This window comes from Convolutriloba macropyga, chromosome 5 (genome assembly GCF_964194025.1).
Source record: "Convolutriloba macropyga chromosome 5, txConMacr16.3, whole genome shotgun sequence".
Lineage (NCBI taxonomy): Eukaryota > Metazoa > Xenacoelomorpha > Acoela > Convolutidae > Convolutriloba > Convolutriloba macropyga.
In genome coordinates this window covers 23,778,437-23,790,968 of record NC_134472.1, presented here as the reverse complement: position 1 = coordinate 23,790,968, position 12,532 = coordinate 23,778,437, and the positions used below count along the sequence as shown (strand labels likewise).

Genomic DNA, 12,532 nt, shown 5'->3' with positions numbered 1-12,532 from the left:
AAAACTTACAGAGCACAGAGCCTAACAGAATCCCTATTCAATTACAATTACAGATGAGGTCAAAATCAACAAGGAGTATCGGCTATGTGAGTTGCGAGTTAGCACGTAACGCTCCATTCCATCAAATGACAAATGCACAGAATTCAAAAACAATTTTCGATTGTTATCCTCGGTTATGTATATGAATATAGTGATAATCCGGAATCAAAAATTGCCGCCGATTGGCGAGCAACTGTTTTGGATAAAAGTTCTTAGTGCTAAATTGATTGTTGCATTTAGTTTTCAAAACAGACATCAATTTTGAAACACTTCGCTATATGAAATTTCATAGTTTGTTTAGTCTGTTTTTTTGGGCTTTCAAGTTTGAACAAGTACTGCCCTCTCCAAAACCGGTGGATGGAGAGGTTAAACTCTAATAACGGCCCTTCATACCATGAATTTATACATCTTAAACAAAATCGGTGAACCGCACTAACGTATACAAATAGATACTAACGTATACAAATAGTTTATTTTTTGGTAGTAATTAATCAAGTTGTTTTAACTGGATGTATTGTCCCTTTTGCATGCTCAGTTTTTCTAAGTTGTTTCAGGATTTCCAAGCCGATGAAACAATCGGAGCTGGGTCGACAATCTTCAAGTTTTTTCTCTCTCGGCGCAACTTAAAGATATAAAAGTAAGTAGTTTTAATACATTCAAATTAACAACTCAACTGTAACTCAACAATCTGTTTTTGTGATGATGAGGCTTGTTTACTTAATAAACATTTAAACAATTCCAATGATAAACCAATAAGCTATCAACAAATAATGATAATAATTGTTTCAATTTCTCGGGAAATTCCATTCATATACTTGACTCTCCCCTTCTTTTGGGAAAACTTTCCGGACTCTTTTTGTTTTCGTCCATCATTCTGTCAGGTAGTTGAAGTAGAAAATTGATTTGAGATCTGTTACTTGATTTGAAATCTGCCACATAGTTCCAATCCAATTGACTGACGTCGAAATATAGTCCATATGAATATCGAAAAGATGATGATCCGGAATATTTTGGGTCTTATAAAACGCGTTGGATAAAGCATTAGTATTTTACAATACATCTGCACCGATGTCAGCAGTTGATATATGATGCATGGAAGGGGAAGTGGCAAGCGATTGCCTTGATTTTGTCATTGATGGATTGAGGGCATTGGGATCGATGTTATCAGCATTCAGGTTGAGATTTGATGCTCGACTGGATCGAAATGATTGGATTTGTTCAGATAAAATATGAAACTTCCGTTTCCATTTAGGATTGATGTCGTCTTTGAATTGGTCTTTCACGCAAATAACTGGTTTGAAACCAATTTTGGTGTTATCATCATGCTTTAGGAATGAAGGAACAAGCTGTCGGATTATGCGAAATCTGTGATATAGCCAAAGGAAGAGGGCATGAAGTATCAAGTTTAAGATAAAGACAATGACAGTCAGGCTGAGTGATAGTTTAATAGGATCATAGGAAACTGAATTCTTTCATCAGAGATGGTGTGAACATAGTCATTTCATGGGCTATAGGTTTAGCAATATTAGAGAGATGTTCTGATTTTGTGACCACAGGGTTCAATAACATTTTTTCTCTGACTTTTCTCAATAGATTGACACCGGCGGTTGTTCTCGTTTCAAAGTACGGCAAGCTGTCAATTGGTGGTAGTTGGCTTAGTAGAAATTCTAATGGATCAGCTAGTTTCACTTGGACTCTTTTTGCTGGTATTCGGTCGCAGCTTGAGAGATCGGCTCGGATTATTATCATATGACCTAAAAGTTGGTAACCGCATTCGATGGTCATAATGCAAATCTTGCATCCTGGGACAATTTGGCTTTGTGATGGAACGACTGTATCTATAGAAGTTTTTCGAAGACTATAGTCTTCTGTTGCTGAAGTTATCAGCCATATACCATACCCTAAGTTTCGTGCTTGAACTTGGTTTTGTAGAAAGATCACTTCAGTCTCACATTCTCGGATAGCTTCAATTGTTGTCTTGAAGAACAATGTGGCAAGACAAGATCCATGGCTTGGCTGCGTAGCTACTGCTTGATGGCAAATTCGGTATCTTGACGATCCCAGACATTGCTCAAACTGGTCCGCAGATAGTGGTATCGACTCCATCTGATCCTCAGATATCGCAAGATATGGTGCCTCGATGCTCCATTTAATTGCCATCTGAGGTTCAGGTTGTGGCATTGGAACTGTTTCTGCACTGTATACTGAAAAAACGGTTTGACGCGATGCTAAAGGTATAGCCAAGGTCACAATAAGTCCTTCTTCAACCGTGATCACGTCCCGGAGCAACTTTGCGTCATAATATGACATCAAGTCGCTGGTAGGTATTGCCAAAGAAAGTCTATCAGCAGCTTTTTATTGTTCACGTCCTTCATGATCCAAGATTGCCATCAGTGATTCTCTTGGGACTAGAGACATCGGTAGGTGTTTCTGTAGAAGAGTCGGGATAGAATTCAGCAAATTGAGTCTGTAGCTGTAGAGTGCTGCTCTATAGCTTTTGACATCTGAATAGAGTAGGGTAAGAAGAGCTGCCGCGCTATCGAAATTAAAATTGATTTGCTGGTTCGAGTAGAGCATTTGGTCACAGTCTCGTAATATGTGAATATTATATTCCAGAATGTCAAATTGTTCCTCGACAACTGCCCAATTTTTATTTTGGGTTTCGCTCATTTGTCTCTGTATTTCTCTAATTTCTGCAAGCTCGTTGCTGACCATGAAAAATTTGTCGTTGGTTTCTTCTTTAATTTGGGTAACATATTGAGTAATTGCTTCTGTATACATTGTCAGCTGTTCAATGTTATTTGCGTTCGCTTTGGCTTGATCTTGACAGCTTCCAAAAATTCCTGTCACTCCACATCCTCCTGCATTTCCCATCATTATTCCGCTGCCGAATAATCCAATTCCGGCCATAGCGAGAGCAGCAACATGCGCTCCTCTTCTGATCCTGTTGCCTTTTTCGCTTTCGGTATGTAGAAATGTTGCTGTCTCGTTTCGCATTTTTTCTACCTCTGCTCGTGATTTCTCTACTTCAATTTCCAGCTGGTTCATGATCCAATTGATATTATAGTGAGATGAATTAGTATTGAAGTGAGATGTAAAATCGAGTGGACAATTTGATGACTCGAGATTCCATTTTTGGTTCAGATTGTTAAGGAGTTTTTCGATATCAGCTTTCATTGAGAAATTGAATGATGGAAAAGGTATCAGAAACTGTACCGGAACAAATTTTTCAGCGAGCAAAATTTTTGTCTCTTCGTTGAAAATAATTCCTTTTTCTAAGATATCGTCGTATTTCTGTTCTCCGTAAAAAGTTGTAAGGACCAGTGGGGAAGAGAATAGGGTTAGGAACAAAATAAGCCTCATCATCGCTTCGGTTGCTCTAAAATTAACAGTAGTATGTTGTCTGTGTTTTCAGATTTAATATTTAGCCTTGTCTTTTGTGAGTAATCAGATAAAATTAATGTTGGGTTCATATAATTGGCAAACATAATGTTTTCAGTTCAAAATGTTGAAACTTGTTATCTTTGTTTCTCTGTGTGCCGTGGCTTTGTGCTGCGAGAGTTTCTCGTGGCGCGGCCATGAGCTGTTTTCTTGCCGAAATGGCACATATAATCAAATCAAAGATCAACGTGTGTGGTCTTCGTCAAGGCCATCTGTGTGTCCTGCTGTTCCGTCAGAGGACGGGTTTGACTGGCCTGCATTGATATTGATACTTGTCAGTATCTGCTGCTGTGTAAAACAGCTGCAATTCTGTACTGCTTACATTGTATACAAGTTGAGTAAATAGAACTTAGTGTGAAACTTGAACTGAAACTTAACTTGTAGGTTTTAGAAAGGTTACTTGTTGTTTTAGAACAATAGCTTTTTTTTGTGACTTTCTTTAATTGAACTCTTACTGTTTGTTTTGTTTTTTTTTGTTTAACTGATGGACGCTCAATCAAAAATGGTGAAAACGGTTTTTTTTCAGATCAAAACATGAAAAGATCGCTTCGTAACGGTAATGTTTCTGGGAGAGATGATTTATTAAAAATTTGTGCTGTTGCTGAGGAGTATGTTAGTTATGTCACAGAGTTGGAAGCAGAAACTGATATAGAACGGACTACTCCAAGCATTCTGAAAGGTGTGAAGTCTGTGCGGTACACTAATAAAAATGACAAAGTAAGTTTCACTCACTCAAATCATCATCATCCAAATACTCATTTAAAAATTCCTTCTAAAATTTCGGTCTCTATTTAGCATTGTGTGGATCAGTTGCTTCAAATAAGAAACTTGAAAAACCGATTCAATATCACGGAAACAAGAGTGACTAACTGTGGAGCAAACGTTTATTTGGGTGTTTTTCCAAAAGACGAATTAGAGAGGACTGATTTTGTCGAGTTTGATTCACCAAAGAATTCGGCGGTGTCTGATCTCTCAAAGGGATATCTGTTAACTGTAGATAAACCAAATTTTACTCGCTGGCACAGCGACTATATGGAGGCAATCGACTGCCTCATAACTCTCTATGGTTCGGGGGAGAAACATTGGTTTTTCTTTCCTCCTTCAAAAATGTGTGGTGTACTAGAAAGATGCTACACTCGAAAAAATGACTTTATTGGTTGTCTACAAAAATATGGCGATAAGATACTCTATTGTAGACAGTGTGTTGGGGATACAGTTTATTTGCCCTACGGATGGCTTCATTGTGTTATAACGGTAAATATACATAGCGTGTGTGCCTCTCTTCTATCTGTTGGATTCAAGATTCCGAAGAAGAGAAGAGAGGATGTTTGGAAAGTAATGACATCTGCTATTACTGTTGAAGGTAGCAGAGAAGATAAAAAAAGAAGGGACCGGTAAGTTGCTTAAACCAATAAATTACTAATTTTTTTTTGTTTTTTTTTAGTGAAATGTCGTGGTTATTAGGTTCGAGTAATACCTCTATAGAAAGCTATTGGCGAACTGAATTGATTGGCAATACTACTTTTCTTCTGTTGTTAATAGTATAAGAGCGGTCCCAATTTACATGTCTATACCTAATCTTAATACATGGGGTGAACACAAACTTTTTTGTATCTCAACAACTAATAAATGTCAGGTTAGCAAAAATTGATATGGGACTCAGCTGGGCCTAACATTTCACACGGCGGGTCGTTTTTTGAACTAAATTTCATAATCTCTGAGCGGTCCCCATTTTTTTGTTTATTGCCCATCTTAATACATGGTGGATTTTAAAAAATTTTCATAACTTTTTTTCTAATCACTTTCAGGTTAGCAAACTTTGTCCAAAGAGATGGCATCGCATTTCGAAGCAGATGCGGTGTTTTTTTTTGTACAGATTTTTTTTTGATTTTTCTTTTTTTAAACAAAAAAGCATATTTCGATATTACTATTGGAGAAAACATTGGAAATAGTTCTTTGAATTATTGGCCAAGGTAAGCAGGTTGGTGATGACCAATCAAACCTTGAGAATGCTAGCTTTTGAACAAAATTTTTAAGCACAATTGACTTCAGAGTTTCAAGACTATTCCTCCAGACAATTAAGTTCGGAGCCTTTGATGAGTTTTCATGCACTAGATTGTACATAAACAGATTCCTGTGTGCATCAAATATGGCAACCACTGCTCCCTCGCTTAAGTTTCCAATGTCAATTATTTTTCCGGACTCAGTTAGTTTTGATTTTGAGGAGATTGTTTTCACTACCGAATATGATGATTTCTCAATATCTGATTGGCTAAAGTAAATTCTCAATGTCGGTTTTTCAATTGCGTTTATTTGACTTCTCTTGTTATTTGTGTTGTCTGCTGCTGAGCACTTTGCTGCTTTACTTTTGGTTTTATCAGTTTTCTTTGATGTTTGAAGTCCTTGTGCTCGCTGCTCTTCACTTCTTTTTAAATCCAATTTTGTTGCTCGTGAAGGTCCTGCTTGTGGGTGGAATATTGCTTGCTCCATGTTTTTCCTGTATGATTCAACAATTTTCTGCTTCTTGACTTCTGGTTTTGTTGTATAGGCGGATATTGGAACTAAAACTTTGCCATCAGTAGTTGTTAGAAACTGTCGTTCTTTTGCTTTCACGTTTGTTCTCGGTTTTGGAATTTGTGTACCTGGACTGAACCGAACTGTTTTCTGTGACTGCTGCCTGTTTGCAGAAACGGGTGAGCTTGTATTCATACTGCTTCTGCCTTGAACTTCTGTTTGATTGGATAAATCTGCGTTTTCCGGTGTATTTTCCTGTTTGTTGTCCGGCTGCTCATTTTGTGGTAAATCCACAATTAACTGTTCTTGGTGTGCTTGCTCTTCTATTACACCGTCATCTAGGATCGGAAACTCGTTGAAAGGGAACTCTGGTTCCTCCATTCGTTCCTGTATTACGTGTGGTAGAACTACGTCCGGTCTTTCGGGCACTGGTTGGGCTGCAAATGGTGGTGCAGCTCTCATCAACGGGTATCTGTAAGAGATATTCACTGCATCTTTATTCGTCGGTTGTGTTTTGTCGGCGGTTGCTTCATCAGCAAACGTATGACTAAGCACTTTGGGAATTTCGCTGTGGAATAATTCTGGTTCCTGTCTGTACTTGCTAAGAAAAGGATCTGGCGTGAAATTATTTGGGTGCAAATTTTCTAAATCTACTGGCGGCTCCAATGGCTCATACTTTCGCAGTCTAATTCTGTGAACACATTGTGTATAGTTCGTACCAACTTTCCTTACTAAATAATTTGAGTTAGTGAGGACTTTTTCTACTTTATACAGTGGAAGCCAAACCTGCATTGATTTGAATCCAAAACTTGTTTGGTGAGTTAGTTTAGGGTTCAACAAAAGACAAAAATTCTGAGTTTCGAGTGGGTCTGCATTTGCTTTTGCGTCATAGTATTTTCTATACTTATGATAAGCTTCAATGATTTTCTCTTTGTTCTCTGCAAATTTTACCTGCATTGCATCTTGTAGTTCTGTTACGAAATCTGATTTTGGATCAAATTTCTGACTATTTTTTCTATTAAAACGTATATCAAGCGGCTTAATAGGTTCTCGACCGTGAAATATTGATGTTGGTGTGCATCCTATGGATGAATAGTAGCTAGTGTTATGAATGTAAGTTGCAAGAGGTACGTAAAGATGCCAGTTTGACCATTGCTCATTGGTGTTCAGTTTGAGAATTCTTTTTAATGCTGAGTGAGATCTTTCAACAACTCCTACAGTTTGTGGATGTTTAAGAGTGGCGTGCTTTAGTTTTATTTCGAGTAATGTGCATAGTTCATGCATTAGGTCAGAGACAAAATTTGAGCCTAAATCTGAAAGGATTGTGTGAGGTATGTAACTTTGTGAGAAGAAAATTGCCGCTAATTCAGTAGCAACTTTTTGTGCGTTTACACTTGTTAATGGTTTTGCAAATAAGTACTTTGAAAACACATCTATGCCGGTTAATACGTATTTAAAGACAGGTGATTTGAATGGCCCTACAAGGTCAATTTGCATCATGTCTCCTGGAAAAGACTGAAGTGATGAAATGGGTTGTAAAAGTGGTTTGAGTGAACTGTTTAAAATTGATTTTGTTTGAAGGCATGTTAGGCAGTTTTCTATAACAGATATTAAATATTCCGTGAAGTTCGGAAAATAGAAACGTTTTCGAAACTCTTCAGCTGTTTTGATAATTCCTACATGTCCTGCTAATCTAGAGTTATGGAGTCTGTAAACTACTTCCTTCCATAAATGTTTGGGTAAGCAGTATTGGTAGTACTGTACTCTGCCTGTGTGATCAAAGAATTGTCTATAGAGTACGCTATCTCTCAGCACTAGCCTGCGAAACTGTTTTCCGTATTTTTTCAACTCATTTGAGGCATAAGTTAAGTCTTCTACATTATCCTCCTTTTTCCATTTTACAACTATTTTAAGAACTTCATCTTTTTCCTGTTCTGTCTTGAGATCTAAAGGCTCATTTCGCTCTACAAGATCACTCAGGTAATCATTCGGATCAGGCATCAAAACTGCATTTATTTGTGTTCTGGCTAAGAATTTAATGTAGCCTTGAACTTCATCAACATCCTGTGTTACTTTAGTTTGATGTTTTATTTGTTCTAGAAGATCATCACTAATGCCTTTTTCTCTCAGCTGATGAATCAAAATGTCATTTTTGTTTGTTATTTGTTGATCAAACATTCTATGAATGCTGTCAATTGAACTTAGTGATGCATCCGGTGTTTTTGCAATAGTTTGAACTTCTATCTCATGCACTGGAATTCTATCTGTTAGTTTTAGCTCATTAGTTGTTGACAGATCATTTTGAACTCGTGATAGAAAATCAGCAGCATAGTTTGCTCTGCCTGGTATGTGAGCAATTACTAAATTGTACGAGAGCAATCGGTCAAGGCAATTCCATAGGGACGGAGGAATTGTCTTGGCTTGAAAAAATTGTGTCAGGCTTTTATTATCTGTTAGTACAATAACAGGTTTTTGAGTTCCCCAAATGAAGTGGCAAAAGTGATCTAGAGCAAAATACAAGCCTAAGAACTCTTTGTAATACGTTGAAAACTTCAGTTGCGACAAACTGAATAATCGTGAGCCAAAAGCAACTGGAGCGTAAGTTTTTCTATCTTTTTTGTTAGGTGTTTTGACGTAATCTTCTATCATGAGGACAAATCCTGTACCATAATAACTTGCATCGCATAAAAGAACGTACTGTAGACCTGGTTTTGCCAATCGGAGCGTCAAATTCGTTGCTTTGATCAGGTCACTTTTTAAAATTTTTAAGTTTTCTTCGTGCTTTTCAGTTATTACATAGTGAACATTTTTCTTCAGCAACTCATAGAACGGCATCAATTTTTGAGCAAGGTTTGGAATGAAATCTCTCCAGAATTGCAAAAAACCAACCAATCTTTTCACCTGTTTCACGGTTTGGGGCATCTTGAAGTTCTTCAGAAATTTTTCAATTTTCGAGTTCTCAGTTGAAACTCCTGCTGGGGTTATATATTTTCCCAAAAATTTTATTTTTTTGTGTTCCAATTTCGCATTTGTTGGGGACAATTTTAGTCCAGATTTTCTAATGCATTCAAAAATTTTTCTCAAATTGGGAATGAGTTCATCAAAATTTTTCACTGCACTAACAATATCATCCATATATTGTGTACAAATATTTGCTGCTAGGCAGGGATCTAAGTAATGTCTTATAAATGAGCTAAAACCTGTGACTGATTTACTTAGTCCTTGAGCAAGGCATTTATAGGCGTAAGTTCGTGATGCAAAATTAAATGCCAAAAGTTGTATTGACTTTTCATCCGCCATTTGTACACAATGATAGGCTTGAGAGCAATCGAATTTGTTAATCAATGTTTTACCAGCAAAATGGTTAGAGGCATTGCTCATGTTTGATATTGGAAAATTACTATTCATGTAGTCGTTTCTGAGTAGGTGGTTTATGCGCCTAAGGTCAATCAAAATTCTTAGTTTGTCTGATTCTTTGCGTTGTGCAAACACTGGACTACTGTATTTGGAATGTGGGAGTGTTGTGATCAAGTTATAATAGTGCATCAAGGCTAATTCAACAAGAAGCTCATCTCTCAGATGTATGGGAGTTATTGGACTTTGTACGTAAACAGGAAGTTCGTGTTCTGGTGTGAGCTTGACCTTTAGCTCAGTATTAAAACCAACATCGAAACGATGTTGGGCAAAAATGTCAGAAAATTCCAAAAGCAATTCTTCTACTTGTTTACGCTCGTTAGGTTCAAGGACAGAATTTTCCCAATTAAATTTTTCTAACAATTTCTGTGTTTGACTCGGATCAATTTTGGGATCAACTTTTTCTAATGATTTGAAATGTGAAATTTTCTCATAGATTTCGCGCTCTAGCGGTGATAAATTTTCCGGGTCTGAACATGTCTCTGGGGTAGGAAACCATAGTTTATCATACTCTGGTTTGGGCGAGTTTTTGAGCCTCCAATAATTTCGGTCTGCACCAACTGATTAATTTCGGCTTCAAGATTTTCGTGGTTTCTCATTTTTGCGAGAGCAATGAGCTGTGGATCGATATTTATGAGTTTTTCAGCTTGTGCAGTGTTTAGAATTTCAAAATTTGCTATTATTGTGTTATAAAGAATTGTAATTGGATGATCAGTTAGGTTAATAGCTGAAATGAAAATCTTTCCATTTTCATCACTTGTACTTAAAGATGAGGTTAGGGCGATGTCAGTACTGTCGTCAAAACTTTGATTCGGAATAACTACTCCGCTACAGTTTTCTAAGTTTTTGGCGCTTTTGGGGAGATGTCCTTCTAAAACTGTTTGGGATGAAGGTTTCAAAGTATGTTTTTTATTGAGAAAAATTGGGAACTTTTTCAGTTTTTTCAAAATTTTTCTAGGAGAATTTTTTGGTTTTATCTCATTTAAATGATAAGTCATTTCTGGTAATTTAAGAAGATTATTTGACGGGCTGATGTCAATAGAATGTTTTTTGAAGAATTGGTTTCCCAAAATAATGTTATTCATCTTGGGGAGAACTATAAATGAATCTGTGAACTTGAAATTGCCCAACATGAACTCTATTTTAGCTTGCTGACTAATTTGAACTGGTGAGCCTGAAGCTAATTTTACTACTTTGAAATCAGGAATTTCAAATTCAACTTTTATCTGACTGTTTTCAAATTCAGTTAGTAAGTTTTTGGGAATTGCATTAGCGCATGAACCTGTGTCTATTAAGGCTCTTCTTTTGAAGTTTTTACCAAAATTCAGTTTAATATAATTCAAGATTTCTCCGTCTAAGGGAATAATAGCGCAAATATCCGTTTCAACGTCTGATTCGGAGTCATTCGAACTTGATGAAACAATTTCTATATCTTTATCTTCTAATTTTTCTAAACTAAGATTAGGATGATAATTGGACTTTATTGGAACTTGTGGCTCAACTAGTTTTTTCCTGCTCGATTGAACGGGAACTTACCACCACCTCTGCGTCTATTCTTGTTCAAAGTGCACTGTGAGGCTAAGTGATTTGGATAACCGCAAAAATGGCATGTTATTTGGGCGTATTGAGTTACTGGAATGTGATTTTGAGGTTGGAAGACTTGAACATTTGTGTTGTTAGCTAAATCAGTGCTTTGAGCTTGATCTGGCGTAGCGTTGGTAGGATCTTGTGCTACTGGCGTATATTGAGTTAACGCGTAATTCTGAGCAGAATAAGGGTTGTAGTTTTGGTAGTTACCTCTACCTCGTCCTCGAAATCCTCTAAAACCTTGACCTCCTCTAAAACCTCTGTAATTATATCGACCACCTCTTCCTCTGTAAGAGTTTCCGCTATTAAGATCAGCATTTTGCGGACTCAATTGACTGTCAACTTTCTTTGATAACTCATTAATTCTACTCTCCATATTCTCCTGGGATTGGTTAATTTTTGTCAGTGCATTAACCAAATTATCCGAAACAGTGGCGGACACTTCATTGAAAGCATTTTCTCCAAAATCATCAATTTTACATAAGTTGTGAATTGTCAGTTGCCTGCGTGCGAGCAAGCACAAGTCATCAACTGTTGCTGTATCCGGTTGCTCAAGCAGTTTTGCTCGAAGCCAGCTTGGCATGCATTTCTTGAAAAATCGTTTTATTTGATGATTCCTCTCTTGTTGAGCAAATCTTAATGCTTCCATTGCGAGCTTCCGCTGCTTCTATACGATTACGTTCATTGTCCGCGTCTAGAGCTGGGTCAGCTGGTGGTATGACTTCTGGTGTGGGGTCAGGGTAAGCTTTCTGTGCCATATTTTGCAATGTTACTAGAAAATTCTCCGGAGTGTCTATTTTGGGATCAAATCGAATGCTTTCTAACTTTATTATGTGTAGCTCTACTAGCTGAGGATTATTGAAATGATTTCTCAAGGAAGTAAGACTAAGCTCAAAATCTGCCCTTGTTGCCTCTGGCAAAGTTTGAAAATAACGTAATGCTGCATCCTTAAGGTGTAGTTGTAAAAAGTTTGCCCTTTGATTATGCAATTGCTGCTACTCCTATAATGCTTCTGAGTAAGCGCTCAAACTCACGAAAATTATCATTTTCTGTGCCTGCAAATGATCTAAGTGTAATGTTTGGTTGAGCCATGAATTTCGTTTTTTTTTGGTATTGTTATTATTATCTTTTTAAGTTCTCTATTTCATTTAATTGGAATGGTTTCAATCAAAGATGAGAGAGTAATTCAACAAATATGCTATTTAGCGCTCCATTTTAACAATGATATCAAGATTTTGAAATGAATTTCAATGGTTGTCAACACTTTCATTTGATTGAGCGTTCATCGATCAAGATTTAAGACATCTTATTAATTCACTGCAGAATAAATCAATGCGTTAACTTACAAGACCCTGATGACTGAACTTCTGGCTTGGCACTGTCTTAGGAATAAGTTGCTTGTCTTGCTGACTCGAAAAACCAGATACTGCCGGCGATTTTCTTTTTCAGGATTTCGGCTGGAAGTTGGGTCACGAGGCCTTTGTGTCTCAGCTGTCGTCTTCTTCGCTTCGAGAGAGGTGAGATTGTCTTTCCTTTC

The 12,532-nt window shown here is 37.1% G+C and overlaps 1 protein-coding gene across 1 annotated transcript in view; it reads right to left on the bottom strand.

The window, feature by feature from the left end:
- Positions 1–12,532, bottom strand: part of LOC142340317 (uncharacterized) — a 94,470-nt gene that overhangs the window by 24,182 nt on the left and 57,756 nt on the right. The window contains exons 14-18 of the mRNA XM_075390891.1: positions 10,945–11,498; positions 7,814–8,090; positions 5,483–6,685; positions 2,406–3,418; positions 1,992–2,243 (exon numbers count right to left, since the gene is read on the bottom strand). Coding sequence (XP_075247006.1) covers positions 1,992–2,243; positions 2,406–3,418; positions 5,483–6,685; positions 7,814–8,090; positions 10,945–11,498 — 3,299 coding nt within the window. The remainder of the gene's footprint in view (positions 1–1,991; positions 2,244–2,405; positions 3,419–5,482; positions 6,686–7,813; positions 8,091–10,944; positions 11,499–12,532) is intronic.